The following is a 27240-nucleotide window of genomic DNA, read 5'->3' as shown; positions in this document are numbered from 1 at the left end:
GGATGAATTTTGAGTTTAGAAACACTATCTCCTAGTTAATGCACACCTATGAGTTAAGATTAGTTTGTGCAAAATGGTTTATGATCTAGGGAGGAAATATTGAGGAGGGTAGGAATATCTGGTACATGAAAATCTTTAAAACCAACATGTAACTTCCACTACTGACTGAATTTTTGTCTAGGTAATTATCAACTCAGTAGTTTACTTTTCTTTGGCTAAAAAACCTGGTGCAGCAAGATGGGCAGTTGAGTAAGGTCCTCCATGGTCATTTTCCCAAACAAACACAAGGTTTAACAGCTATTCCTTGGCCAACTACCTTTACAAGAGGTAAGGAAATCAAATGAGACCATGGTGCCTACATTTTATTATAACAAAATGAAGAGATGTAGGCAGGCAGGAAGAAGAAGGCAGGAAGGAAAGAGTTGCCTACAGCACCCCACGCTCAAATAGCTCATCACAGAGTGAGATGACTCTCAATTAGGGTAAGGGTTAAGTCTAGGCCTTTGAACCCAGTACCAGGCTAATCATGGTGAAAGTCAGAACTGGACAAAACCTTGTGACCCTGATGACAGATCAGTACCCCTAGACTGGGTTGCTAGAACTACATTAGGCCAGGTAGCACCTAGGGTGGCAGAGTAAGTAGGAAGCAAGAATCCATCTGGTAGGGAGCAAGGTGTGAACTGCCAGGCCTACTACAGTGAGATCCAGCACATGGTAGAAACTGAAGGCCCTGTGTGCAATTGACAGCTCAGAGACAACCTCTAGACCAGCCCTGATGTTAATCAGTGACCTGCATGCCAGTAAGACACACATGAGTTTTGGCCTGCCTGAGTTCCAACCCTGGAGTGGGCTTGGAGCATACCTCCTCCCAAGACCATGCAGGTCCCTGCAGCTGTGTGAGATTGAGGTGTGGCCCAGCTTAGTGCTAGTCTTGGTAGTCAAGTGACTGCACCACTAATCCCTCAACCTCAAGCAGTGCAGGTATCACCAGGAGGATACTCACAGAAATAGTGAAATAGTTCCTGGCACCAGGAAAGACCCACACTGCAGTGGAATAGACTTGTGTTTTGGCCTGCGTCACTCCTAGCTGCAGTTGAGCCATGGTGCACACCAAGACTGTTGGTCTTTATGACTGTGAGACTTAGGCATATCCCAGCTTAGTGTCATTCAGGTAGCCAAAGGACTCATTTCACTAACATTACTCACACTGTGGGTAGCGTAGGGAGTGCAAGACCACATTGTTTTAGGAATAGGAAAGGTTGGTAGGCAGAAGATTTTGTCCTACATCTTAGTGCTGGCCTCATGAAACCTAACACTGACTGGGAAGGTCCTGAGGGCTCAGAACCTTAGGCCTGTCTGTGCACAAAGCCTCCAGAACAGCTCCAGAGCCAGGGGACAACAGGTGGCTCCATTCTATTGGATGCATATTCCATCCAGCATTCCCTGAGGCTCGCTGCAGCAGTCATTGCCAGGAGCCTACCTCAGCTTTAGGCAATGCGCGGTAGCGTGGATCACGTTTATGATGAACCTTGGTGGCAGCATCACTAACCACAGGCATCACACAGGAGCTTGGGGCTGATCCATCCACAATAAATTTGCTCAGAACTGGGCAGAGACCTTTAGAACTTGGTTACAGAGGGGTAATGATGGATGAGACATCTGGTTTAACCCTGGCTCCAAGGAGAAAGTTGTGAGGACAGACTACTCTTTCTAGATGCTCTACTGTTTCTTTCTGACCTATACTTCAGTTGTGTGGTTGAGGCAAACTTGTGTTTTGATTGCCCTCTAATAATAAAATAGCTACCACACTGCCAACAGACTCCTGCCACATCTGCACCTGGGTGCTATATACTGTTGAAACATTGAAAGTGAGTACAGGCTAAGAGAAAATAACCCCGTAGTACTTCTGGAAGACTATCACACACAAAACTACATTAGAAAAATGGCATGAATACCTGATCCTTCAATGCCCAGATGGGTGACATGCCAAAAAGCATCACAAACTTTGAGGAAACCATGGCCTCATCTAATACTCAAAATAAGATGCCTGAAATTGACTAGTAGTAAACTGACTAGATAGTAATAGTTGTTTTAAGGAAACCAATGAGTTTGAAGAAAACGGAAATTTCAAGAGATGAAATGATTTAAAAATCACAGAAATTACTGAGCTGAAAAATACACTTAGGAAAATTAAAAACATGACAGAAGGCATCCACACAGGATAAGCAGCAGAATTAGTAAGCTTGAGGATAGGCTATTTGAAAATATACATTTGGAGGAATGAAAACTTATGGGAATTTTGGGACAGTATTTTAAAGCAAATATTCAAGTTATTGGAACTCAAGAAGGAGATTAGAATGTGAAAAGGGTAGAAAGCTTATTCAAAGAAATGATAGAAAACATCCCAAATGTAGAGAATATAAATATCAAGGTCTAGGAAGGTCAAATGTCACTAGACAAATGTAACCAAATTTACACCAAGAAATGTGTAGTGAAACTTTCTAAGATGAACTGAAAATTCTCAGATCTAAGAAAAAAGAAAACAGAGAGGTTACCCCAGTTCTTACAGCAAACTTCTCATCAGAAACCTTATATGCCAGAATATAGAGTATGAGATTTTCAGATTAGTGAAGAGAAGAAACTATCAACTCAGATTACAATACCCAGCAAAGCTAGCCTTTCAAAATAAAGGAGGAATAAAGACATTTCCAGACAAATAAAAGCTGAGATGACATATCTTTGCCAGACCTGTTTTTATAAGAAATGCTAAACTTAGATATTAATGAGCAAGAAGAAAACATTAAGGCATACAGCTCATTGATCAGTTATTTGCAAACAAGTTAGGATGCTCTAATATTGTAAGCATGGTGTGTAACGTATTCATATCTTTAATATGAAGGCAAAACAAAACCAGTAAAAATAACTATTTTAAGAGCAAAGCACTATAGAAAGATTTAAAAGGGGATTATAACAAATTAAGAATAGGAAATAAATGCAAGTTTCATTTTCTTATTACTATAGTTTCTCTTGTTCCTTTGTTTCTGTTCTTTGTGATCATGTTATATTGCTATTATTTCAAAACATGTTGTAATCAAATGATTTTTACAAGCCTAGTAATGACCACAAGGCAAAGCTTTGCAATAGAAAAATAAGGTACCAACTATCCCCCTTTAGTAAATTATGTAGCAGTGGAAGACTAAGAATGGGAAAAGGAGCTACAATAAAGCAAGAAAACAAGTTCCATAATGGCCATGGTACTGCCTTACCTAGCAATAATTACCTTGAATATAAATTAATTCAGTTGTCCATAACAAAAGTAACTGGATAGATAAAACAATAAGACCCAACTATATGTTACTTATAAGAAACACTTCACATCTAAGAACACACATACTAAAAGTGAAAGGATAGAAGAAAGTATTTTATACAAAGGGAATCCAAAAGAGAGAAGGAATAGGCATATTTCTATCATAGAAAATAGAAAAATAGACTTTTAATCAAAAGCATTAAAAAAAGACAAGGAAGTTCATTTTATTACTAAGGGATCAATTCAGCAAGACAGTAATTCTAAATATATATGTATCCCAAATTGGAGCAACTAAACTTACAAAGAAAATATTGATAGACCTAAAGAGAAACATAGATTTCAATACAATAATAATTGTGAGCTCAACACTCCACTTTCAGCGATGGAAAGATCATCTAGACAGAGAATAAGCAGCTGAGTTAAACTGTATCCTAGACCAAATGGATCTAACAGACACTCCCGGAACATTCCATTCAACAGATGCCAAATACACATTTATTCTATCAACACATAGAAAATTCTCCAGGATAGGCCATATTGTAGGCCACAACCAAGACTTGACAAATTTTGAAAAATCAAAATCATGTCAAATATCTTTTCTGACAGTGTAACAAAGCTAAAAATCAAGAACAAGAAAAAAAGTTTGGAAAATATACAAATTCATGGAAATTAAGTTACTTTTGAATAACCAATGGCTCAAGGAAGAAATGAAGAAGGAAATCTAAAACTTTCTTGAAACAAAACAGAAACACATTATATAAAAACCTATGACATACAACAAAAATCAGAGTTTATATCTACCAGTGCTCGCATCAAATAAGTAGAAATATCTCAACCTATCACAGCATGTCAAGGAACTAAAAAAAGAACAAATCGGGGCTGGGGATTTAGCTCAGCGGCAAAGCGCCTGCCTGGCAAGCGCAAGGTCGTGAGTTCGGTTCCCGGTACCGGAGAAAAACCAAAAAAAAAAAAAAAAAAAAAAAAAAAAAAAAAAAAAAAGAACAAATCAAGCCCCAAGTTAGTAGAATAAAGATCAGATCAGAAATAAATGAAAACTAAGAGTACTAAATATGGATGAAACAGCTTGTTTTAAAAAGAGATAAAATAGACAAACTCTTACAAGAGGGGATAAGAGCCTAATTAGAGATTTACAGGGAGAATTTACAATTGATACCAGAGAAATATGATTAGAGACTATTAAAAGCAATGTATGCCAAAATATTTGATAAACTAGAAGTGAAAAATCTCCAAAACATACAGACCTTATCATCAATCATGAAGAAACAGAAATATTAAAAAGACAAATAACAAGTAATGCAATTGAATCAGCAATAGAAAGTCTCCCTCAAAGAAAAGCCAAGGTCCAGATGAATTCACTCCTGAATTCTACTAAATATTTAATGGTTTCTAATTCTCCTTAAATTATTCCAAAAGATAGAAGAGGAACAAATTCTCCAAATACATTTTATAAGGCCAGCATTACTCTTCTACCAATATAAGATAAGGTCATAATCAAAACTATCCTTGATAAACATAGATGTAGAATCCTCAAAAAAATACCAGTAGGACAAAGTGCAACAGCACACTAAAATGATTATTCATCATAATGAAATGGGATCCACCCTAGAGATGTAGGAATGGATAAATATATGTAAATCAGTATAGTACATCATATCAACAGAATGGTGTACAAAAACCATACGGTTATTATAATAGATGCAGAAAAATCATTTGCTAAAACTCAGCATCTCTTCATGATAAAAAATGCTGAACAAATTAGATATAGAAGAACATACCTCAATATAATAAAGGCCATTTCTAAGAGGCCAACCCTAACATTACACAGAATGAGGAAAAGCTGAAAGCTTTATAAGACCTGGAACAAAGCAAAGATGGCTACCTTCATCATTTTTGTTTAACATAGAGCAGTCAGACAAGAAGAATAAAAAAGGGCATCCCAATTAGAGAAGCCAAATTCTCACTGTTGCTGATGGAAAGATTTTATATACACATAACTCTAAAAACTATTAGAAATAATAAACGAATTCAGGAAAGTTGAAAGATACAAAATTAACACACAAAAATCAGTATCATTGTTACCTTCACAATAGCTGCTAAAATAAAATACCCAGGAATATTTTAGACTAAATTTGGTAGGGAAAGAAGTGAAAGAGCTCTAAAATGAAAATTATATACTATGCATGAAAGAAATTGAAGACAGAAAAGTGGAAAGGTTTCAGTGTGCACAGATTTTTAAAAAATTGATATTGTTAAAATGCCCATACCAACCAAAATAACTTAAAGATTCACTTTTAATCCACATCAGAATACTAATGATATTCTTTTCAGAACCAGAAAAAATGTAAAATTTATATGTGACTATGCAAAAAAAAACCTTGAATAGCCAGTCTCATCTCAAGCAAAAGGCATACTACTTGATTTTAAAACATACTACACATCTTAGTAATCAAAACAGCATAGTTTTGACATTAAAACAAACACATAGACCAATGGAATTGAATAGACAGTCTAGAATTAAACCCAGATATCTATAGCTAACTACTTTTAACAAAAGTGTTAAGGCTATTTATTGGTGCAAGAACAGACTTTTCAATAAATGGTGTAGGAAAAATTGGATAGCCATATGCATAAGAATGAAACTAGCTCTCTACCTCTCAACATATAAAACAATGAACTCAAACAATATATAAATTTAAATATAAGACCTGAAACTCTGAAACTCCTGGAAGGAAACACAGGGGAAATACTTGAATGGGCCAAAGTATTTTTTTTTTTTTAAGAAAAAGACACCTCAAAAGCTTAGGAACCAAAAGCAAATACAAATGTGATTGCATCAAATTAAAAACTGCACAGAAAAGGAAATAACAGAGTGAAGACAACAAAGATGGATAAAATATTTGCCAGTTATACAGTAGATAAGGGATTGAAATCCAGATTATATAAGAAACTCCAAAGACTCAATAGCAAAACAAACAAAAACCCTAAAAACTAATTAGAAACAGGTAATAAGTCTAAATAGGCATTTCTCAAAAAAGACAAATGGCCAATAGTTACATGAAAAAATGCTGAACATCACTAGTCATCAGGAAAATGCAAATTAAAACCACAATATCACCTCACCCCAGTAAGATTTGCTATTATCAAAAAGATTGATGATCACTAGGGCTACTGTAGGTAAGGAGAAAGGAGAACCCTAGGTCACTGTTGGTAAGACTGTAAGTTAGTACAGCCATTATAGAAAACAGGAAGTTTCTTCAAAAATAAAAAAGTAGAACTACTACATGATCCGGCAACTCAACTGCCAATAGAAATGACTTCAGTGTGTTAAAGAGTCTTCCGCACTTCTGTGTTCGTGGTAACATGATTAGCAAAGGCTAAGAAATGAAAACAAGCTTAAGTGTCCATAGTGGATGAATATGTGGTACATATACACAGTGGAATTGTATTTGGCCATAAAATGCATCATATCATTGGCAACAACATGGATGAAAGTAGAGATCACTATTTAAGTAGAATAATCCAGCATAGAAAGACAAGTACTACAGTGATATCATTCATATGTAGCATCTGAAGAAGTTGATCTCATAAAATTGAGAGTAGGGTGGTAGATACCAAGGAGAGTTGGAGTGAGATGGAGGAATGCTAACTAGTGGGTACTGAGTTATGGTTAGATTAAAGCAAAAAGTTCTTAAGTGCTATTGCGTGGTAGGGTAACTCTAGAAAACAATGCACGGCACATTTCAAAAACTTAGAAGAGGGCCGGGGATATAGCTCAGTGGCATGAGCAGTTGCCTGGCAAGTGCAAGGTCCTGAGTGTGATTCCTGATACTAAAAAAGAAAAAAAACTTAGAAGAAAGAATTTTAAACTTTTCCTCATAATAAATTTTTTAAGAGATATATTTCATCTGATTCAAGCATTACACAATGAATGTATGTATTGAAAAATAATACATATGGTATTTCCTGAATACATACAATTTTTATATTTATATGTATAAAAATAAAAATAACTCATAATATAAACAGTTGACTACCTGACCAATTGTAGTTGTCCTAATCCACATAGATCAGTGACATCATATACTGTATGTATAAACTTGTGTGCTCATATAATTCTTTTTCTAATGCAAGTTGTGTTTCAATAGGTGCTCAGCATTGCTGTATAGGGGCAAGGGATACTAATATGCTTGAAGCTCAGAATCTTTAGATTCCTTCAGAATTAGCTATAAATAAAGTTTTTGTAATTTGATTTTTAAGGTGCTCTTAAGGAACCACTATGTTTTTGGTCAAGACATCTGATACAATACAGTGAAGTAGGGTAATAATGAAGGTTGAAGAACAATTTCAGTCCTAATTCAAGTTAAGACTCCCTGACATCAGGGCAAGCCTTCTACAGAAGTGAGTGATATTTCTGTGTATTTCATCAGGTAACTTTAGTTGAGCCTTAGAATTACCCACTGTGGCCTCAATATTACAAAGTTTGTTCAAAGAAAGATATGTACTATTTTAAGACACCCTAGTGTTCAAAATAGCTGCTATTTCTGTCATTTCTCAGCAGACTGTGGCTTTTGATTCATAGACTATCATGCTCCCTTAATCCTGCATTGCACATGGAAAATGTACCAGATTTATCGTTTGAGCTCAAACAGCTCAGAAACTTACCATCAGGACCTGCAGCAGTTTCAGTGTCACTGGAGCCCTGGCTTTTCTCAGAAGCTGTAGGTGTGTCTTCGCCTAGAGCTGAAACAAGGAAAGATGATCGGCCTTGATTAGAGAATTATAACAGCCTTACTGCCAATTGTTCTGTCAACCACCATTGCCCTCTTAAATTTAAAAATACTCCTGGGATTCAACTTCTTTTGCAGAGAAGGTTAAAGGAGGAAATAGTAGGTTGAGTTGCCTGAATACTTTAATGCTGTCTTCTAAGTTTTGAGATAATTTATTTGTGAGATAATCACATATATACATACATAAATACACAGTTTCTCGAATTAGAAATCTGGCAGTATAAAAGAAAGAATGTGGCTTAATCAGCACGATGTATAATTTAAATTTAGGGAAGTAAGTGTGTGTCTGAGACAGGGAGAGAGAATTTAACCTCTGAATGGAAAAAAGTAAAACTTCTTTTGCTGGAGGCATGCTTGAAAGTTGAAAGATCTGTCCTCTAGACAAGGAAGCTTTGGGTTGTTGTTAAAAACAAATGAATGATGGATTTGGTCCCAAGCAGATCTTTACAGATGCTGCCTTATTGGATTGCTGATGATCCAGTGTGAGCTCATTTCACAGTGAACATCTTTGGAAGGTGAGTTCCCCTTCAACATAGTCAAAGGTGCAAAATGCTTAAGTTTAGCAGGGAGGTATTGTTGTCTCACACTGTGAAATTTTCCAGACTGTCCCAAAGGACATTCTTTTATTTTTTAAACATCACTTATGTTTTCCCAACCAGGAGAGCAAGGGCATTTTTTAATAAGTATGAATAAAGATAAAAATGCTAGAAAACCAATTGATTTTCATTATGTGGAGTACTTATGGGGCAGAGAGTCTGTTAGACTTGGTGCCCCTGCTGGCAAGTAGGAAGGGATGCAAAAGATCCAGTTGGTAATCCTTTCAAAGAGGACAGCTTCAAAAGTAAAAATTTGCACCCTTTAATTATTTACTGAAGCTGACAGTCAGAAGCGTGACTCAGAGGTGGCCACACTCTGAGCCTGAGAGGGTGGGTAGTATAGAGGTCAGAAATTGCCAAAATAGATGTACAGGGGAAAAGATGAAGAAAGCTATTTTAGATCCGAGGTCTAAAGGAAAGGAACACTTTTAAGAGGCTTTTGCATGGAGTGTGAGGGAGAGAACTGTGAAGTAAACATATGGAGGTTTGGGAGATGTTAGTATAGAGTAACATTGATGTTAGGAGATTAGATAAAATACCCAGGAAAGAAAAACACAAAAAGGAAAAAAATGATTCCCAACACCCTTCAAGGATAATGTGAAAGTCACTGGGTCCATGAGTTCTAGTTCTTGAGGATAAGACTGGGAAAGGAAAGCAAAACTTGAAACCTCCAGCTGGATCTGCCAACATTAGGTCATATGTCTCACTCTGCCACTCCCAGAAAATATGTCAGCTTCCAATTTTTCATCAACATGCTTCTTTATACAAGAAGAAACACTGATGGGCTCCTCTAAACTTGAGAAAAGGAAATGTTTGCTACTGAACTTAAAACATAGAAGTAATAAGGAAAAAAAGAGAATTACTTGACTTCATCGACATAGGAATAAGTATACCAATAACGGAGGAAATATTTAAAAAAGGGAAAGTTATCAATTGAAAAATACTAGCACCTTCATCGTAAAATGGTTAATTATCACTAGCACACAAAGAGTACCTAAAAATAGAAATAGAGATCAACAACTCAATAGAAAAATGTACAAGTAACTTGATGGATAGTTCATTCAAAAAGCAACAATAATGGCCTGAAAAGTACAATGAAAAGATAATTCACTTTACTAAGAAGAAAATAAATAGAAGTTAAAATTTTTTTTGACCAAGGTTGACCATCATGATGCAGAGTAACCCTCCTACAAAGAACACCTAGAAGCTCTGGACAGATTATTAAAAACAGTGATGGCCCCAGGGGGCTATGAACACTGCACAAAGTTTAAGAGATGCAAAACAGGGAGCTGACATCCCACCTGTACCAAAAACAGTTTCCAGATGCCTTTGAGGGCTGAGAGGAGGCAACACCTGTAAGAAGTTGCCTGATAAACAGCTTGGGCTTTCTGTGGGGTCCCCTGAAGAGTTATATCCTGGGGCAAAGATGAACTCAAAAATAAATAAGCTTCTATAAAAACTTAAGTTCAACTTTTAATCAAAATAATTCCAGCTCAGATTACAGTTTTCTATCCTACTGCCTATCAGAAGCAAAAATAAATCCTCTCTGGAGGAAGATTAAAACTACTCAGAGCTTCAAGTTATCCCTACAGTTTTTCGAGAACAGTATCTAGCATTCAACAAAAAATTACTGAGGATTCCAAAAGTCTAAGAACAAATCACTGAAAACTAAGGGAATAAAAAAGACAACACGCAGAGAAACATCAGAGGCCCAGATATTGTAGACACAACTTCAGTGGTCAATGTGCTTAAGAAATTGATTGCAAAGTGTAAAAATTTTAATGGCAGTGAAGTTTGTCAGAAAACTGGACGCTATTGAAGTGAGAGGACAATTTTAAAACTGGAAAAACCTAAGAATTCAATGGATGACTTTGACAGCATCCTGATACAGTAGAAGAAGGGATCAATAAACTGAAAGCTAGATCAGAGGAAAACATGAAAAATACAGATAAAATATTGGTGACATATAAGATAGGAACTATCCTATGTGTAATAGGGTAAAATATTGTAAGAGAGATAATTTGCTAAAATCAATGGACAATGTAGTAGGAATTTTGTTTGATATATCAAATGCTTCAAGGATGTCATAACACTAAGGGAAATTAGTGCACAACAAACCTCACTCAAGCCAATCATTACAAAATTGTTGAAAACAAAGATTAAGAAAAAGTATAAAATTATGTAGAAAAATTAAATAACTTTAAAACCACAGTAACATTTTAGATGAGCTGCAGTCAAATTAATGGAATCCAGCAAAAACGCAATGGCATCTTTTAAGTGCTAAACATATTACCTTTGCTATAAAATTTCATACTCAAATGTTTTCAAATTTGAGTTTGAAATAAATTTTTCAGAGAAAGTAACTCCTGAGAACTTGCTATCAATAGGCCTATACTGAAGTAATACTTTCCACTATACCAAGAAGTAAGTTCCAGGTAGATTATAAACTAACTATAAAAGGTAACATAGAAGAAAGATCCTCACATCATTAGGCAAATATTCTTAAATGGGAAAAAGCAACCACTAACCAGTAAGCCTTATAAAAATGTTAAAATTAGAAATATAACATTTATTAAAACACATCATTAAGAGTGCTAAGGAGTCCTGCACAGAATACCTGAAGAAATAAATATACCAAACAGCATAAAAGACAGAGTACGTAGTAAAAAAAAGCACGATATAAACAGACATGTCACAAAACAGAATACCTTGGCTTATCACTGAGTTTTTTGAACTACTTTTACCAGTTCTCAAGGCATAGAAAAAGCCTTATGTTTTTCACTAGAGAAATGATTATAGGATATTAGGTCTCCTTACTAACTCTCTCAGATGCTATCAGGACTAATTACAAGAGAATATTATTGTTATTTTTATAAGAAATGATTACTATAGAAAAAAAAATCAGTACAACTAATGTTACCTAAGACTACATCCTTAAATATCTTGTTAGGATTCTTGGTTTTGAAGGGATCTAGAGGTAACCATGGCTGACTACAAGGATTTTGAAAGAAATTTCCTGAAACAATTGCTACTAACAACCCTGCGGACATTTCTTTGACAAAACACCTTCAGCATCATGGAGGAGTCTCTTTCAGATAGGCAAGATGCTAGTTTATTAAATGATACTCAGTGAAAATGAGAGGATATGAAACACTTATAAAAACTACATGAAATAAGGAGAAAGTTGAAGCAAGTGAAATCTAAAAGGCAAATTAAAAAGATAAACTCGAGGTTTCATAGGTAAATAGATGCAAGTACAGACCATACTCCTAAATGAAATAAATCAGACCTGCATGTGTAAACATCATACTGTCTCCCTAGTGCAAAAACCTGAAAGAGTAAATAAAATCTAAAGAGCACAATAGATACTGTGAAAGGGAAAGAAACTGCTCAAAGGGAAGGAACAATTGGGATGAGTGAAAGGAGAAAAGAAAAAGGAAGGGAAAAAATATATATGTATATACACAGGATAGCTGGGACAATTGTACTACTGATTTCTACTGGTCTATTGAAAGGAACAGTTAATGTTTAATTTTTTTTCTTTTAAATTTTTTAACCAATTTTGCATGCTTATATCTGGTAATCTGAACAACTAATTTGAAGATAACAATATGCAATATAACAACCATTGTTGAATTCCTATCATTTTGTTTAGTGAAATTCTATATTGTTTCTAATGTTCTTTTAAAATTATTTTTTATTCCCTTTAAAAGAAAAAAAATAAGAAAGGCAAATTAGTAAAGAGTAAAATTTAAAGTGGCTTGCCCTATGTTGGTCCTTTTACCCTCATTATTTTGTAATAGAATGTGTGAGAAGTCTCAAATTGTGCCACTCCATTGGCACAGATTAGCGTAATGTGTGATGGCAGGTTTGAAATCCACAACAAAAATAAAGAAAAGCAACAGCCCGAATTGTAGCTCTACATACAACCAAATTCCTGGGGGCAAGGGAAGGCCTTATCTATTAGATCTTCTTTCAAGGACCCTAAAGGTCTATCTAGGAGCTATGATTTGTTTAACATTATAAGTATATATGATGTCTGCTTGTATGTGTGTACATGTAGTATGAATACACAGCTCTATGTGTACACTGGCATACTTATGTGAATTTGCATGTGCATGTGTATATGTGGATTTGTGTGTATATATGTGTTGTGTGTTTGGAAAAGAGGAGAAAAACAACAGATATTTTTCACTTTGACACAGATGTGGAACTGGCTTCTATCCTGCTGGGTCCTAGAGAAATGAGTCCATTTTACATAGACAACAGAATCTGATCAAAACATAAATTGCCTCCATAGCCTGTTCCAGTTTGTGTGCCCCCGCCCCCCACGATTTTGATTGCTGCTGCTTGGAACACACATGAGAGGTATATTTTAGAGCTCTTAGCAGGAGATAAAAGATACTGAAATATGAAGAGCCTGGGAGGTTCAATACCATTTTCATTTTCAATTACCAACTGCAACTGTACTCTTGAAAGCCTTGATTACAGCAACCTTTTGTAGGTCAGTGGCATTACATAAAAAGCAATAAATGAGGCAGTGTTGTCACAGAAGAAAAGACACCAAAATGCACACAGAATGTAGTTAACCAGGTTTTTAAAAAATACATAAACATGCAGAGATGTTAAAGTACCCTCCAAGATTTTCTTTGGAGGTTTGTACTGACAGTATACTTCACACAGCAAATAAAACTGCAAATAATTATTTCTTGGAATATGTAGCTGCATAGATATGGGTGCAGAAAGTAGGACAGTCCAGATGCAGCTGAATCAAAGTGGTGTTTCAAACAAAGCATTCTTGGGCCATCTTGAAGAATTTTACCATATCTACATTACAGCTTTTTTATTAATGTAATAACTTCTTTAGAAATGTTCACTGCCTACTTGTCAACCCCATGGGAATTTATTTCATTGTCCCTTGACATTGCTTTTGGCCACAGAATTTTCTTTGGCCAATGAAATATTAGCAGATTTGAGTCAAAGAGAGACTTGAGCTATATTTGTGCAGTCGGGTCTTTGCCTTTTCTGTTCCTTTAACCCCAAGAAGAACATGGTTTGGGTGGATCCAATGAGGAGGACACCAGGACTCAATACAACATCTGACAGGCTTACTAGCCTGGACTACTTGTCTTGATTCTAATGGTATTCAGCAGAAGAGTAGAAATTTTACAGAATCATCGCTAAAAGTAGATAATTTTTATTCTAAGCCCCTGAAATTGAAGATGGTTTGATAGGAATCATTATTGTGGTAATAGCTAATACACTTTGTACATTTATAATGGGTCCAATTCTAACTTTGTTTCCTACTTTCATCCTATAGGGATTATAGCTATGAAATATTAAGGCTGATTTATTTCTAATTTGTTAGCCAACAATAATAACATATACTAATTTCTATATAAACTGTGATAATCTCCCATGCAATAATTATACATGAACAAAACTTTGAGAAATTATTGAATTAATATACAGAAGAGCCACACAGGGGGAAACATGCCTATAAGTTCCAACTCAGTCTGGTCAACTTAATGACTTAGCCCTGTCTCAAAAAAATTTAAAAAGGTTTGGGAATGTAGCAAAGTGCAAAGGCCCTAAATTCAATCCCCTGTATTAGAAAAAAATATATACAGAGAGAAGTCTCTTAGGCTAACTTTGTTGACTTCTTAATGGTATGAAAAGGGAAGGAAGCTGTTTCAGAGTTAAGGGCATCTGTCACAAACGTTTAACTCCCCAGCTCAAATGGAAGATGGCTATTATTCCACATGCGTGGACACCAATTTAGCACTTTAGAGACTTTAGTTCTTTTCAAGCTACTGATTGTTAGAGAAGATGAGCTCAATTAGACCGTACTTTACCCTGGCCTAGCAAGTTCACTATGTAGGTGTGGAATCCAAGTGCAGCTAAGTAAAAAGAGATCAAAGACCAATTTAATGAAGAGAGACAGTGTTAGTGTAAACACAGGACTGGAAGAGAGGCTGAACCTTTGGGCCACACTATGTAGTAATGATACCAAATTGATCTTTACAATCAAATCGTTAACACTATTTAACATTATCTTAAAACTCAAACTATATTAAATCTCAAAGTATTATTGCTTTTCTGCATTGTGTTTTTCTTTTATAATTTCTTATCTATGACTAGTTTTCTTACATTCTAGATGAAAAATATCAAAAATAAAATGTCGCACATTTCTTTTAGGTTTTGGAAAGAGACTCACTCTTTTTACTTTGCTAAAGGTAAATAAGTCTTCCATTAAAAGAATCAAATTTCAAGCTAGGCATGGTGAGTGTCTGTAATCCCAGCACTCATGAGGCTGAGGCAGGGGGATCATGGGTTTGAGGCCAGCTTGGGCTATGAAGCTAGTTCAACAACAACATGGGCTACATAGGTGACAGTCTAAAATATAAAAGCAAATCTAAAAATCAATTCAGACACACATTTTCTTAATAAAGTTCTATTTCTCTCTCAGTCTTTGTCTCTTGATGTGTGTTTGTGATACATAATAACTGCATTCCTTTTGGGAAATTGGTCCATATGCACATCCCATCTTCACCATTTCAATTTCCCTTTCCCTTTTCATCCTTTCATCCCCATCTCTAGGTCCACTTCCCTTCTTCACAAAGTCTGTCTTTGTTTCCTACCATCTATCTTTTATCTATATTATTTAAATTATTTATATTATTTAAATTATTTACATTTAATTATTTATATTTTGGGTTTCATGTGCCAAGAGTGTGTTATTTTTTTTTGTCACAAGTTAATGTTTACATTCTTGGACCACAATCACTCCAAATAAGTCAGCTACTGTTAACTGATTTCACATTTCACCTCTTGGCAGCAGGGTATACAGATTCTCTCTCTTCTGTCCTTTTCTTCCTCCCTCCACCTTCCTTCTTGAATTTTTCTCTTCCCCCTTTTCCTCCTAAACTTTTGTTCTTGAATTTAAGATTTGTTACTATGGAGTTGCTCATGTTTTATGAAAAATTTAATCAAATAAAAAGTTGCAATTTAATAAAGTATGTATTAATGTCTTTTAAAAGTTACAAATTTCTAAATAGAAATAAAGACAAAGTTCAGAAATGTGATCCTTGTTTTTTTTTTTTCCGGTACCAGGGATTGAACTCATGACCTTGCGCTTGCTGGGCAGGCGCTGTGCCACTGAGCTAAATCCCCAGCCCCAGAAGTGTGATCCTTAAGTGTAGTGATTATAAAAAGCAAAACCAAGCCAGACCTGGTGGTGCACACTGGTAATTTCAATACTTGGGAGGCTGTGGCAGGAGGATCACTGTGAACTCGAGGCCAGCTTGGACTACATAGTGAGTTCAAAGCCAGCCTGAACTACAGCGAGACCCTACCTCAATAAACCAAACCAAACAAAACCAAATAAACTTTATTCATACCTATAACTTTCAAATAGCTCAAAAAATGCAATGAAAAATGACCCCAAACAACTCTCTCCCATGTTAAGTTCTTCCTAAAATCTTCCCTGAAAGTCAATGCACACAATTCAGTCTCTCCACTGTTTGCTCCTCTCTCTCTGTCTGGCTCCTCACTTTGTATCTTTTTTCATTTATATAAAATGCAGATGATACTTTATAATTTCTACAGTTTTTCCATATCCTATATAAATATATTTATAATATATACATTATAATTTTAATATGCATTATTAAAGTTTATATGCCTTGAGAAGCATATTTTAATGGATACATTCATTTTAAGGCTGACTTAAAGTTTACATTTAACAAACATGAGTACTGTATCATGATGTGTTTCAATGTCCTGCTGCCTAGGTATGTATATATAATAATTTCTTTGACCAGGCCTATATTGATGGATTTCTATTGTAGTTCTACGTTGTTGCTTCTACAAATAGCTGCAATGAATATTGTTGTATTTAAATCTTGGCAAAATCTTGGGCTCACTGCCCTAGCTGGACCAAGTCTATGTGCACTTTTAGTTCTCATAGATGCTCTAAAATTGTATTCCAAAAAGAGTCAAATCAATCTGTGCTCCAATTAGCAAGGTTTGAAAGTGGTTTCCCCACTCTCTCCCATGCACTGTCTTCAAATGTTCCAAAGAGAAAAATGGTAAGTTCTCAGTGTTTTTATTTGCATTATATCGAGTAAGGTTACCCTTGCTTCCTTTCATTTTGGTTTTTGGTATTTTACCAATTTTCCTATTTCTTTATTTATTTAAAAGAGAAAGAAAAAACCCAAAACAACAACAATGAAGACAAAAACAAAAACAACACAAAAACAACAAAAATGGTACATGACCTCAAAAAAAAAATGATTGGAATTAGCAATGGTTGCTACTTTACATACTATTATCTTCAGTGAAGTTGCTCAGTCCACCAGATGTAAGAATGTAAGATTGATCAAACAATCAAAGACAGTAACAGTTCAACCCAAGACTTAGAACTCTGCAAGAGAAATACTCAGCCTGGGAGCTTCTCTGTTCTCTTCTGCTCTTTTGACTTGGCCTTCCAAACCAGAAGGTGATAAACTCTGCAGACCCCTCAGTGTGAGAAGCATCCTCCTAGGACCGAAGGTTTGGGAGCACTTTCTCAGCTATGCCAAAGATCTTGCTTTATGCATTTCTTGTTTTGTTTCCTGTTTGGTGAAATTTCTGTTCTTTTTTTAATTTTGCTAGAGATAATTAGTTCTAGGCATTTGTTTTTGGTCTGCCTCTCCTTTCCCATTTTCCTCCCAGTAGGAGATATTGAGATGAGAATTACAGCCAAGTTTTCCTGTCTCTTTGGGGAAAAGAGGAATTAAAAGTCTTCATGGACAGCCCCATCTTGATGCTGTTGTAGAAATCCCCCTGGGCTCCTCCTCTGCTAGTTGGGGAAGTAAATAGCAGCTAGCAAGAATTACTCAGAATTATTTCTGAACGGGTAAAGTTAGGAGATGGACTGGGACCATACCAGTCTCACTTCTTTGGCATTTCTGGAAATTTCCATTGCTTTTGCAGCTTATAGGCCCTTTCTTCTTGTATTTGATTACTGTTTTTGTTGATTTTTGCTTATTTTTCTTCTCTGCCTTCATATTGTTGGTGGAACAAAGTGAAGTTTTGAATTCTGAGCCCAAGATCAGGTGTACATACCCTCAATTCTGATCATCGCTATAGGTGTCACGTGGTCCCGGGCTTTGCCAGCTACTGGTTTTAAGAATATTTTTCAAATGATGGTTGCCATTAGACTTGATATTGTGCATTGAACATTTTTGCATCCCCCAGATTCATTTGTTGAAGCACCAGTTTTCAATGTTGCCAGGAGATAAGGCCTTAGATAAGTAATTAAGGTTAAATAAGGTCACAAGGGTAGGGATCTAATCTCTTAAAACTGTGGCCTTCTAAGAGGAAGAGTGACATCTCTTTCTCTTTGCCACATGAGGACACAGTGAGAAGGAAACTGAATCGCAAGCCAGGCCTTCACTAGAAACCAAGTCAGCTACTACTTTGATTTTGGACATCCAGCCTCTAATAGGATAAGAAGTAAATTTCTGTTGTGTAAACCATTCCATCTATAGTATTTTTCTGTGGAAGATCTACTCTTTCTGAGTAGATCAATGGCCTTAATTTAGTCCATTTCATTTGAGACAAAGGTACAATCAATTGTAAGCCATCTTAATCTAACCTATTTCCTCCCAAATAGCCTAAAGCAGATACTCAACCGTTGTACCTCTCCATCACTTGGACAAGCACTGTAGACACATACCTGTGCCCACCTTCAAAGTGAGATAATGAATGATCAAGCTGAAGAGAAAATACTTGTGGGAAATTGGTATGTTTCTATGAAAGACCCTTTCCATGGCAACACATCTCTTCATATATCCAATGGGAATGTTCCACCCTAATCAGAACCAAAGCTGCCTTTAGAAGATGAAAGGCAGTGATGGTAGCTGGGGGTAGCTGGGGACAACATCCAGATGTGGATAAATCCTTCTTTTATGTTTCATCAGACAGTGTGCACCATCACCTTCCTCACTTGAGAGTGGTTTGAAAATTCTTTACCAATTATTGTTAGAATAACAACAAATTCTACCCTATAGAAACACCCAATGTTTAGGAAGAAAAGCAAAACAAAACATCTACCAGATATTTTATGGCCTATCATGTGCTGGGAAACAAAGTGAACCAGGGATACCAATGCCCTCATGGGCTTTACAAGTTAGTCATGACTGAGAGGAAGTGGCAAGTGGTACAGTATGAACCAAAGAGGCACAAAAGAGAGAGTGAGTCATCTTTTCTATGAGGAATAAAGATAAAACTTCATGACAGTTGACAGTTTAAAAGTTGGAGCTGGATGGGTGGGTCATTTCAAGTAGTTTGCACCCATGCCAAGCATTTAGATAAATGGAAATATCTCCTACCTGCAAAACTTCAGGAGGACTCAGGCAGAGTACTTTAGGCCTGGCCATTTCTGTCCTTCCTTGTCCCTGCTTGGCATGTTGGGCTACTTCCACTGACATCTAAAGGCAATTTCAACTCCTCTTGAGTGGTCATGACCACCTAAGCTCCCCCAAGTTTGGCTTCACTGAGCTGGGTTTGATCACATTCTACACATCTGGCTTTTGCCTTCTTTTTTTCAGGCTCCAGTTAAGCATCTAATTCTCATTCAGCCTCATCACACGTTATCCCATCCTGCAGGGCTTTAATGGGAATGAGGACTAGGAGGCCTTTCTCAGCTGAGAGCTCTGGTCAGATCAGGGCCTTTCCAGCTGGAACAATACAAATTGGGTGTCTCTAAAACTCCCTCCTATACACCACATCCACCTCGTGGCTTTTGTTTCGCTACTGCAACCAGATAAATCCATACACAGCAGGATCCTGGGGAACACAGAATTTTTTTTTTTTTTTTTTTTTTTTAAAGCCAGAGGAGTTTCTGATTCTTTACACTAATAGGGCTTTATCTATGCAAGGAGCCACAGCGGGGCAGCTTCGTTCTTTTCAATGGTTCTTTATGTGAGATCTTTCATAAGGAAGAAACTTACTGCTGGAAATAACCCAGGCTGAATTCGCAGAAACTTTGAATACACTTAAGGCTCTTGAAAGAAAGCGCTTCTGCCTCTGGGGTTGAAATCCTGCATGATTCTGTGTGGAGCTCTTCAGTCAAAGACTAATTTAAGCCTGTCCCCCACTTAATTATGGATGTCCTTATTTCCACTAGATTTTACCCTTTTTGTGTGTTACATTCTCCTAAATAGCACAGTTCTGAACACTTAATAAAATCTAGTGTACCACTGTGGCCCATGAGCAAAGCACTACAAATCTATACCCAGAAAGAAAACCGCACCCAAGAAATAACATGTGTATTCAGAAAGTAGCAGAGGAAAGCTGTTGGAGGCCACAGCTGGAAGTACGTCCAGGCCTGCTAAGTTAATTCCACTTCTGATCTTGGTCCCTTAATATCAATTCTTTCAGCTTCAAAGAAGAGTGATAGAATTTTAGGAGCAGTCTTCAAACACACCTGGTATTAACCTAAAGCCCACTTTCTCCACAGCTTTGCAAACTCTCCATCACAAGCACTGGGATCGCACTCTTGAACTCCTTTGAGTTTAACCATTTTTATGCCTGCTGAGAGTGTTATCACTAACAGAGCAAACATAGACACATAAGCACCTGAAAAGCCATGGAGACCTTGGACTTCACTAACCACACAACTAAAACTCAGCCAGGTGTATTTTGGTAAAAATAATTCAGTCACTTGTGAGAAATTGATGTGTTTGCCAAGACCCTGTGCATAGTATTATTTCCCTTTAAAGATTTAGAGGCTTATAAGCAATTGTCTATTATTGCCTGAATAAGGCTGCCTTCCTCAAGAAATAAAAATGATCTTTGACCAAGTTCCGGTTCAAGCAAGTACCTTCTCGAGTGTAAAACCTGGGCCCTCAGTGAGGCAGCCTGGGTGTTCCCTACCCAGTGATGAGGTTGGGACCAAGTCCTCCAGCTCCACTCCATGGCCCCACACTAGTGACAGTGTGACAGGGTCCTGCAGAGGCCTGTGACATGGAGCTAGCATCTTAGAGGTGGCCCCAAGTCCTTTTTCAAAAGCCAACTTAGTCAACGTGGACCCTCTTGTAAGCAGCGAACCCAGAGGTCTTTCACATACCCAAGGTGGGTGAGGAGAGGCACAGAAGTGAACTCATTCACAAGGAAGGGGAATCCTCTGTCATCAATGTCAGCGGCAGAGGATGCAATTCAAAAGCAGCAAGCTGAGGGCCTTCCTCTGCCCCAGTGCCCTGGAGCACAACCCAATTCCCCTGTCTATAAGTTATGGTGAAAACTTGGTTTCTGAGATGAACTCACTCGATGGCCTCACCCTGGAAAGTCAGGTTACTGTTTGGAACACTTATCACTGGGATCTAAAATGCATATGGCATATGGCCTGGTTCGGAATGCCAGGGAATAGATTCTACACCAGAGGCAATCCAAGGCTTCCTGGTGTCTTCAGACAGCAGAGGGTCGGCAATCACCCCCACAGCACCCAGGAGTCATCTGGGATTCATGCTGCAGTACCACCCCTGCTCCAACCTGACCTTTTCAGCGCCCCAGGTACAAAGCACCTTAACAGCACTACTGCCCCAAACTTGACTGTTTGCAGGGTTTTGCTTTTGTCTTGATTGCTAACATCTCCAGGTACTCTCTAGTATCTCCCAATGTCATGAACACAGCACTTGCTCCAGAATTTTGACAACTGAGGGATTCTTAGCCCTGTGTCTGGGCTTTCTCTCTGCCTCTTCTCCCAGACTGTCATGGACAGTCCTGGAACCAGCAAGCTGACTTCAATCTCTATGTGAAAAAGGCGCCTCGGATGAGAGAATGTGTCCTGGCGGCACTAAATAATGGGCCTTGCACCTGCTTTATCTCTTGACATTTAATCTCTTGTTCCAGGAGACAATTCAGGAAACTCTCCCCATAATAGAAAAAAAAAATAGCATCCAGAATTTTTTCTTCAGCCAAAGAAATCTTAATCCTTTTTTTGTTCATGTATTTTACCAAACTAGAGATCCTGTCACATAACCTCTTCAGCAAGATAACAATTCACCTTTGAGGAGAGGCAATCCAATTTTGATTTATTGATCATGGAACATAGGCCTTTCTTTAAAAAAAAGTGTAGACCAATCCATATGTGATTGTCAAATAAAAGCACAAAGCCCAGGCTTTTCAAAGGGGGTAAAAACCCAACAGAGTTTAATTTCTTTCTTTTTATAGAATTAGATAGACATTTTTGACTGTGAAAAAAATGTTTGAAAATTCACAGTGCAGCTAGAAGCAGGAACATCTGCCCTCACCTGTTCTTCCTAACCAGATGGAGTGATAATAAGTATAATAATAAGATAATAAGATACCCTTTGGTTTCTGCTTTATGGTCCTTTTGCATGTAACCTGCTTACTATTTATCTGATTTCAGTAGAACGTTGACTATTTGTGGGTTTGTAAACCATGGAGAAAGAAGACAGGTTCTCAAACACTACGATGTGGTCCAAGTTTTGTTTTGTTTGTAGGTTTTTGAGACAGGGTCTCATTATTTACTGCTGGCTGGCCTTAAATTCACTAGGTAGATCAGGTCGACCTCAAACTTGTGATTCTCCTGCCTCAACCTCTCAAGTGCTGGGATCACAGGCATGTGCCACGATGCCTGGTAACTGTTTCATTTTGTTTTGCTTTGTTGCAGTGCTGGGGATTGGTAGCCTCCATTATTAAGAGGGTATCAGATAAGTAGTTTCTTGTGTACTGGTACAAGCACGTGTGTACTTTGAAAGAAACAAAGGAGCACCCCTTACATTTTCATTATGTAGGGAAAATGTGGGATCTATTTTATGGCTAAATTCTAACAACTGCATATAATTGATTTCAGGACTTTTTCCCCCAACATCTTCACATCTGGGGAGATGAGATGACTTGAACAATCAATGGGTCTACAGTAGCTATTAACCTAAATTGAAGTCAAGTTCAGATGGAGGGTTTGTGTTTGCTGTTAGTCACTGGACAGTGTTGCTAACCCCAGATCATTTACATCATATACCTGGACTGCAGTTTCTTTGGACCTCACTGGTAGTACAAGTTCAGGATAGGAACCTTCATTCATGATCAGAACCAGATTGTGGTGAGACTTTTTGAAAACCTCCATTCATCAATGCCAATTTAAAACATCCAGGTAGCCTTGATTTTTGGAATAGCTATTATGGATGCCTGGCCATCACCTGTGGCTGCAGCACACAGTGCCTGGAGGGGGGAGACACTGATATTTATCCCTCAGGTGCCTGCACATCTGCTTGTCCACTAGTAGCCGCAGGGTAGGTTTTCTACCCAGTGCAGAGGACAGGTGGGTGCTGAGCATGTGGAGATACAAGAGTTATTTTCTTACAAATCACTTTTCACTCAGAGTGCTGGAGATCTAATGCCCCTGCCACTCTGACCAACTCACTTCAGCCCATGAGGAGAGGGGCCACTGGACATGCCCCAGCTCCCAGTCCTTGATGGGAGATCCTAGGAGTGTTCAGCATGGCTCCTCAGAGGGTCCTCCATGGGGCTGATCCCCTCGTGCCCACAGGGGTGGTTCCCCAGCAGCTCCCTCCCCATGTCACTCCTCCCTGCTGCTTCCTGGCATCATTTCCCAAGCAAAGAAGCTGCATTACAGACCTACTCTAGGAGGAACAGAAGCTAAGGCCCTGTCCCTTGTGCTGAATTCTCCATTCTGAGACTTTTTTCTTTCTCTGATGTGTATTAGAGATTCATCTTAACAACTGAAGGTTTCTTAATTTTAATAGCATATTTTTAATAGAAAACTAAAACTCTTCTGGGATGACATAAACACACTGAATATGCAAAATGAATCATTAGCCTTTCCCCTAAAAATCAATATCATATTTTAAAAAATTGTGCAATATTCTGAGCACCCAGATCCCATTAAACTAAATTGACACATACATGCATCATGCTATGGGTCTCAGGTGTTATCATGCTGTTTTAAACATCATTATAGGAAATAATAGACATCAAACACTTGTTGTAGTAGTGGATAGCTCTTCGGAGAAGCTATGTGTATCAAGATTTCTCATGGAACCTAATTAGCCAAATAACAGCCCCACTGTTCTGCACCCGAGAGTTCTTCACGTGTGGTTCCTCGATCATCCGCAGTGAACCACTCACAACAAACATAAAGGGCAGATTTCAAGGCTTTGTACCAGGTCTGCTGAATAAGAACCCATGGTTGGTGGGGCTTGGTATTCTGCAGTTTAACAAGCTGCCTCTATAATTCTCTTCCACGTGGATGCTTGAGAGACACCTGCTTATTGACTGCTGTTCACTCAATAAGCAACATGAAGATTGCTGGACCTCAAATGTGGACACTTAATGCTTTGACTACTAGAAATTAATATCTTGGATAAAAGCTACAGCTAAATTTCAAAGGAAAACCATAATATTGGAAACAATATTATCTCAATCGTGTGCTTCTTTTTTGGCTAAATGATGCATAATTCCAGGCAGAAATTCTGGAAAAACACTTCATTCATTCATCAGCAAATACTTTATGCAATGAGTAGCTGTCTATAAGTAATTAAGTGGCTATAACTTGTTAGGATGTGTGACTACAAAGATGTTTCAACTACCTTAGCTCCAACAACGGTATAAAAGACTATCAAGTCAGGGTGTAGAGCACAAGTCCGAGGCATGCACTATGACTCTGCTTCTCATTGGATGATTATGGTCATGTTATGTAACCACACTGTGAGTCAGGGTCCTAATATGTAAAAAGCAGGATAACCTGTAAATCCCAAACAGGTGTTAAATGCACTACCTGCCAGCAAGGGGAAGGACTCAGGCAAGACAAGGCTGGGGTTTTGCTGTGGATTCTGGAGCCAGACTTGCTGGCTTCAATAGTTTGTTGCAAAACCCTGGTCAGGTGATGCCACTTATCCCCCCCCCACACACCTCCACCTTGGCTTCCTTTGGATTTCCATTTTTCTATTTCTCAGTGAACTCTTTACTCTCCAAACTCTGTCCATCCCTGTTTCTCAGAGGACCCTACCGTGCAGCTGTTCCGTGGGTGTGTTTGGTAGCATGAGAGAGGAATCATGCGGATGCTCTGAGGGGTTATCCAGTGAAGCGGCAGATGGGCAAATAGAGGAGAGAAGGGGATCAAGTGATCATCAAGAGCTGCAGCAAGGAGAAGACTGGGGAAGAGGGGTTTTGTTGCTCCTGTTCTGGGCACATAAATGACTGCAACCTGCTGAAGCTATGACTTACTTCCATCCCTATGAAGGATGTTGTCATAATTGTTAAATTCTCATCCTCTGAGCTTATCAAGTCTGATTAAAAATTAGTCCACCAGAATGAATCATGGCAGGGACATTGACAGAAATAGGGGACTGATTCATCTGCTGGATGATTAAGCTACTGAGAGATCTTTGTTAACCTACCGACATCAGTAAGCTTTATTTTTCACTGTTTTCTAAACAATGTAATTTGATTACATCTCAAGTACTATGCTTCCTTATTTTCCTATTTATTATGTAAATTAATGTGGGATGAATTCATGCAGATTTTATCTGCAAAAACGCTGGACAGACTGTGACTGGTGCTGGAGTTTTAGATGATTCCCTGGCACTGGGATGGGATTACTTCCTTCAGTGCTACCTGTTAATGGTGGCAGCCTTATAGTGACCGGTGAAGGTGTTGGCTATAGTTAAGGTACAGGTACTCACCTAAGGGAGAGTGAGCTTGGACTCAACCATTTCCAGCCTGGTACCAAACAGACAGACAGCATCCTCATCGATGAGCACCCACTCAGCCTGAGCATCTATCAAACTACTTGGCATTCACTACTCAGACATCCCTTAAACCTCTGCCATGTACCGAGTTCTTTGTGGACAGCAAAGAAGCACCTTTATGTAAGACAGTCTCTGCCTTCCTGACATGACATGATTAAGAGTTATTCTGGGTTAGTGCCAGGCATCTGACTGGTTTCAGGGAGAGATTTCTAGACAAAGATAAATCTTGGCTGAGTTGTTAAAGGACCGGAAGGACCAGGGGAGGGGCAGCAGCTGCAAAGTTCCAGGGAAAAGGGCACTGGCTCATCACAGGATCAGCCAGTCATTACTGTGGTCACACAGGGTAACAGGTGATAGAATAGGAGGATACATATGTACCAATATTTTTTTGTGCAATGTAGAGAACAGTGGGTGGGCAAGTAGCAGAAATCTCTTCGCTTCCCTGTAAAACCATACTTGACTCAATGGTTATCCTAAGAGCCCAGTGTCCTATTTCTAGGAATCATTTACATATTTGACAGTGGGATGCTCAAACAGTGTCTGGCCCTGAGAATGCTTTGGTGAACTTAGAAATTGATTTATTGTTTTACTGGAGAGATTTAAATGGGACAAAGCTTTGAGGGAAATTTTTTAAAGAAAAAGAGTAGAAGCCCACTTGAGGTCCAGTATTAACACAGCTGAGACCTGAAGCAAGAATCAGACTGTGACAAGGAAGAACCAGATAGTAAAACAACAGAGAAAGATGCGCTGTGTGTGAGATTCTCAGCCATGAAGGGAAACACAGGGCTGGAGGTGGGGAGCCAACAATAGCAACCGTTGGTTTTCAAGACATGTTTGAAAGTTCTAGGGGGAAAACCTGGGAGAAAAAAAAATTATGGACAATGCTGGAAAATTAGAAATAATTGAGGTAAGAGGGTATTTGATTAAAAAAAAGAGTAATAAACAATGTTAAGATTCGTTCTTAGAAAGAGGCCAAGACATAAGAGAAGGTGGGGATACATATCTGGTGAAAGATAATTTTGATGAAGAAGATGAAAAGACAGGGGATTTTACTGTTAATGACCTTAATTTTCTCAGCAATTGGGAGACAGGACCATTTGCAAGGAGAAGGGGTTTGGAGACAAACAGAGGAAAAGAAAAAAATTGGGGAAAGCTTGGAATGGCTACTGTAAGGACTACGCTTGGGTAATGAAAAAGATGGCATATTCACAGGAGCTATTACCACAGCATTTAAGCACATTATATTTTAGCGTAGAAAAAAAAAAAAAAGACCACATAATCTTCTAGTACCAGGAGCTTGGCATTTGTCTGAAATGAGAATGTGAACTGATGGTAATTCTTCTCCCTGTGAGTTAATTCTAGCCTCTTAATTCCTCTACATCTTAACTCCAGTTTAGACTCTCTGGGGCCTCCCTTGGTCATTTTGTAATATTCACTTTTTAATGTTTTACTTTCTGTGATTCATATTTCCCATTTCTCAAGTGATATGAGTTTGGTGATGAAGCCTAGGGCCTTCCCACGGCTTCCGGTTAGCTTAGCAAACATCTTGGGAATACCATGAGGAGCTAGAAGCTGTGAGAGATGGTGAGGAAGTGACTGTGAATTAAACATCATCACTATCTTGGTTCTTATAGACTGTAGGAGACATGCTCTCAAGTATGTCCTTTGCGCCCCACATGGCTGGTGCTGTCCCAGAGGCAGGAGTCTTAGGATCTTTAGCAGCTGGATTAATGACATTCATTCTTTCT

At 37.9% G+C, this 27240-nt stretch overlaps 1 protein-coding gene across 4 annotated transcripts in view; it reads right to left on the bottom strand.

The window, feature by feature from the left end:
- Window positions 1-27240, bottom strand: part of Macrod2 (MACRO domain containing 2) — a 1840776-nt gene that overhangs the window by 14567 nt on the left and 1798969 nt on the right. For all 4 annotated transcript variants that reach the window (XM_005380889.2, XM_013512283.1, XM_005380890.2 and 1 more), the window contains one exon: window positions 7991-8068. In XM_005380889.2, coding sequence (XP_005380946.1) covers window positions 7991-8068 — 78 coding nt within the window. The remainder of the gene's footprint in view (window positions 1-7990; window positions 8069-27240) is intronic.

This window comes from Chinchilla lanigera, unplaced genomic scaffold, assembly GCF_000276665.1.
Source record: "Chinchilla lanigera isolate Chin_1 unplaced genomic scaffold, ChiLan1.0 scaffold00014, whole genome shotgun sequence".
Taxonomy (NCBI): domain Eukaryota; kingdom Metazoa; phylum Chordata; class Mammalia; order Rodentia; family Chinchillidae; genus Chinchilla; species Chinchilla lanigera.
The sequence above is the reverse complement of the archived record's forward strand: the minus strand, read 5'-3'. Positions and strand labels throughout refer to the sequence as shown.